General features: G+C 43.7%; 1 protein-coding gene across 1 annotated transcript in view; it reads left to right on the forward strand.

Moving 5' to 3' along the window:
- INTS10 (integrator complex subunit 10) overlaps positions 1–3,667 on the forward strand; it is a 10,338-nt gene extending 6,671 nt beyond the window's left edge. The window contains exons 8-10 of the mRNA XM_010147452.1: positions 1,388–1,521; positions 2,762–2,915; positions 3,549–3,667. Of these exons, the coding sequence (XP_010145754.1) occupies positions 1,388–1,521; positions 2,762–2,915; positions 3,549–3,667 (407 nt within the window). The remainder of the gene's footprint in view (positions 1–1,387; positions 1,522–2,761; positions 2,916–3,548) is intronic.
- Positions 3,668–4,009: the final 342 nt, after the last annotated feature.

Genomic DNA, 4,009 nt, shown 5'->3' on the forward strand with positions numbered 1-4,009 from the left:
GCAGGGGGTTGGAGCGGGATGTGCTTTAAGGTCCCTTCCAACCCAAACCATTCTGGGATTCTATGATTAGGGCTCGGCTCTTTTTCAGTTGGTGCAGGTTAGAATGCAACACAGCAGAATACATGGTGGTACGGGAGAGGTGATTTCAGTGTACTGTAGCCTTTGGGTAGGGGACGTTTCAGTGGTGCTGTTTAGTCTGAACCCAGGCAAAGGAGAGAACATCATTTGTTAAGCGTGCCAGGCTGGTTGTTTCTTGTAACACTAACTTCTGCTGTAGTGGACTCCTTACACATCACTTTTGAGTAGATGGGAAGAGCTTAATAAAGGTTCTTTTATGTCAAGAGATGAAACAGATTGGCTTTGTTCTAAGCTCTCACGTTAGTTCTTTGCAATTATGAATGAGGCCTTAGTCTTGGATCTTTCTGCAAATAGAGAAAGAAGAAATGCACGTGCTGAAAATACATGTCTGCACTAATGTCTTGTCTGGTGGAGGTTTCAAGAAGGGAAAACAGGTTAACGGATTTCCCCTTCCCTTTGTGTTTCTCTTTTTTGAGCTTCCCATATCTATATACAACTTGACTGTACTAAAGGAGAAAATCCTCTCAGAAGGAAAGCTTTCTCAGTAGTGGCCACGTACGAGTGCTGTTTGAGCTTAACAAGTGTTCTTCCTATTTTATATCTAAGGAAACTTAAGCACTGAGGTCTGAAATAACAGGTATCGGATCCCACGGACATTCTGTGACACCAATGGAAGTAGAGATCATTTCTTCTGTGCTTCAAAATGAAGCTTCTCTGGAGGCTTTGGGGAGTGAGATGGGCTCTGGCAGTCGATTAAAGGTTTAATTCTGTGCACTGAAATCGGTGAGGGCAAAGCTGACACCGAGTGCTCCTACTAGGGAAATCTTATGATAAAATACCCTCACTTTAAGGGATCAGTGCCTGTTGGTGTATCACTTTGGTTTCTCATGAGAACGTGAGAATAGTGCTGTGCTTTGCCATGTTCGGGGCTGTTGACATCAGAGCCGTTTGTTCTCTTCACCTGTTGAATAACTGCACTTAGATAAAAGCAAATAATGCTTGATGGGAGAACAGCTGCCTGAGTAGATCTTGCGACCGCTCCGTCAGAAAAGAATTCAGAGGGATTCTGAAGCTCAAGCAAACTCTCACAGTGTCTGGTAGATGCATTCTGGCCTTTACTATAAGGCTGCTTTGAGAAAGCCGTAGCTTTACCAGCAGAGTTTAAGCTTATGCAACTGCAGTGAAAGAATTTCACGTTGTTTAGCATTATAATTGTTACTTCTGAAGGGAACAGAACCAGCTTGATGTAGGTATGAGACCTTTCAGGTCACTTTAAAGCAATCTTGAATTAATTTCTCCTTAAATCCAGGTCCAAATGCTCCAAACCGAGCCCCACTGGTTCTTCTTGAGGATGTGACCAACGTCTATGGCGATACAGATATTGATCGTAGCAAACACGTACACAAAAAGAGGAAACTTGCAGAGGGAAGAGAAAAAACAATGGTAACTTTTCTAGACTTCTTTATTCGTAGGATATAGACCGGTTGGAGCGAGTCCAGAGGAGGCCACGGAGATGCTCAGAGGGCTGGAGCCCCTCTGCTATGGGGACAGGCTGGGAGAGTTGGGCTTGTACAGCCTGGAGAAGGGAAGCTCCAGGGAGACCTTATTGCAGCCTTCCGGTACCTGAAGGGGCTACAAGGAAGCTGGGGGGGACTTTTTACAAGGGCCTGGAGTGACAGGACAAGGGGTAACAGGTTTAAATTGAAAGTGGGGAGGTTTAGATTGGATATCAGGAAGAAGTTCTTCCTGGAGAGGGTGGTGAGGCACTGGGACAGGTTGCCCAGAGAAGCTGTGGATGCCCCATCCCTTGAAGTGTCCAGGGCCAGGCTGGATGAGGCTTGGAGCAACCTGGTCTAGTGGAAGGTGTCCCTGCCCATGGCAGGGGGTTTGGAACTAGATGGTCTTTAAGGTCCCTTCCAACCCAAACCATTCTGGGATTCGTAACAAGAATGGCTTTGGTACTGGAATTCAGACAATAGTGGTCCTGACACACATGTAATAGACATGTTGTTTGAGCTACCCTGGAATCACTGTTTATGACCACAATTTGCAGACTTTCCTTTTGGCTAAAGCCAGCAAGAATGAAACAATTTTCATAGCAATTGCTGTGGACACGTGTGTGCTGATGTCAGGGCTTTAACTTTAAGGAGTTCGGCAGAGGCTGCAGAAGCTGTGAAAAAACCGTGACTACAGCAGTCAGATGTTCTACAGCTAAACCTCCAAATGAGCTGACTTTTCATGACTGGAACTGTGAATACATCTATTTCTTTGAGAGACCCACTATTATGTAGAATTTCTCTGCTGGTAGAAGTGTGCATTATACAAGAAATGTGTTTGCTTTGCACTGTGCTGCTGTAGGCTTAAACGGAGTGACAGAGTGTGAAGTCTGTATGTACTTCAGCAGATAATCTGGCTGAAGCTCCGTGGTGGTAATGCCATGTTTAACAGGAAAAAATTCTTTTGGGATATTGTTTCTACCACGGAGTTTCTTGGGAGCAAACCAGATTCTTCTAACATTAAAATGAGCTAAGCAAAAAATCACCTGAAGGCACTTAAATTAGCACCTTGGCATCTCTAGTACAGAATTGTTGTCCTGTGTTCACTGGAAATTCTGTAACTTCAGAGTCCTTTGAAATAAGTATAAATAAGGAAGTGAATCTTTTTGTTTGATACTCGTAAGCAGAGCTCAGATGATGAGGATCCTTCTGGGAAGGCGCGAAGTCGCCATATTGCAGTAAACAAGGCAGATCTTGCAAACTCTATGGAAGTACTGGAGAGCTTTAAACTGGCAAGAGAGAGCTGGGAGCTGCTGTATTCGCTGGAATCACTCGACAAAGGTAAGGCTAACTGCAGGCAGAGTTGCATTTAGGCTTCACTGCTGTGCACAGAAGTCACGTCAGTTGTTAAAATGGAATTCCTATCACTGCTTATTCTTCAGGTTGGATTTTCTTTGGGTCCTGAGTCTTTCTGACCCAAGTTCCAATAAGAAGCTTTACTGGTTGTTGCATTGCTGAATATTTTGCTCCTGGATTTCGTTTCGTTCTTCACGCGTCTTTGCTTACTCACACCCACTTCCTGGGAGCAGTTTTTACTGAAGGAGGGCTGGGTTGGTGGTAGTACTGACGGCACCCGGTGAGGATGCGCTGCTGCTGGCGGCTTTCCTTCATGCTTAAGAAGATGTCTTTACTGTGTCTTTCCCGTTCTGGTAGTACCTGGTGCGATAGCCCTGAAAACAAATTTCTCTTCTAAAATCACCAGCTGCTTTTACATCTGTTAGATACTGGGAAGTGGAGTATAAACAAAATATGATTGTATGGGAAGAGAGTATCCTATATTTGAAAGATTTCATACTCATACTGTTTTCATTTTTAATTTCAGCTTTTTTTTTTTCCCCCTAGATAATTGATTTTTAACCCAAAGCTGTGAAATGCTTCATTTTCTCTTTTTTTCTTCTCTGACCACTTACGCAGAGTTCACCAGAATTTGTTTGTCATGGAAGACAGACACCTGGCTTTGGCTAAGAATCTTTCTTACAGACATGATCATCTACCAGGTAAAAACGACACCATTACTTTGTTCTTCTTTCTAGTGAACAGCTCTTCTGATTACCCAGTCTGACTGCTTTAAGTGTCTGATTTTATCCTTTAAAGCACAACCATTGTGGGCTGGCATCGTGCCATTCTTACCACAAGCTAGGTACCCTACTTGGGATATTGCTGTCCTGACAGCTGCTTGTTGACTCCAGCTAGTTTTGGAAAAGACCTCTGCGTTGGTGTTTTGACCAGCAAATACATACCTTGTTAAGGATGAAAGGTGCATTTTATTTGTCTGTCACTGCGTTATGCTGGAACACCATCAGAATTTTCAAACAGCAGAAGATTATTACATGTCTTAGTTAAAATTTATCAGGACCCAGGTCCTGCACCTGGGT

Source organism: Eurypyga helias, unplaced genomic scaffold (assembly GCF_000690775.1).
Source record: "Eurypyga helias isolate BGI_N326 unplaced genomic scaffold, ASM69077v1 scaffold45682, whole genome shotgun sequence".
NCBI lineage: Eukaryota > Metazoa > Chordata > Aves > Eurypygiformes > Eurypygidae > Eurypyga > Eurypyga helias.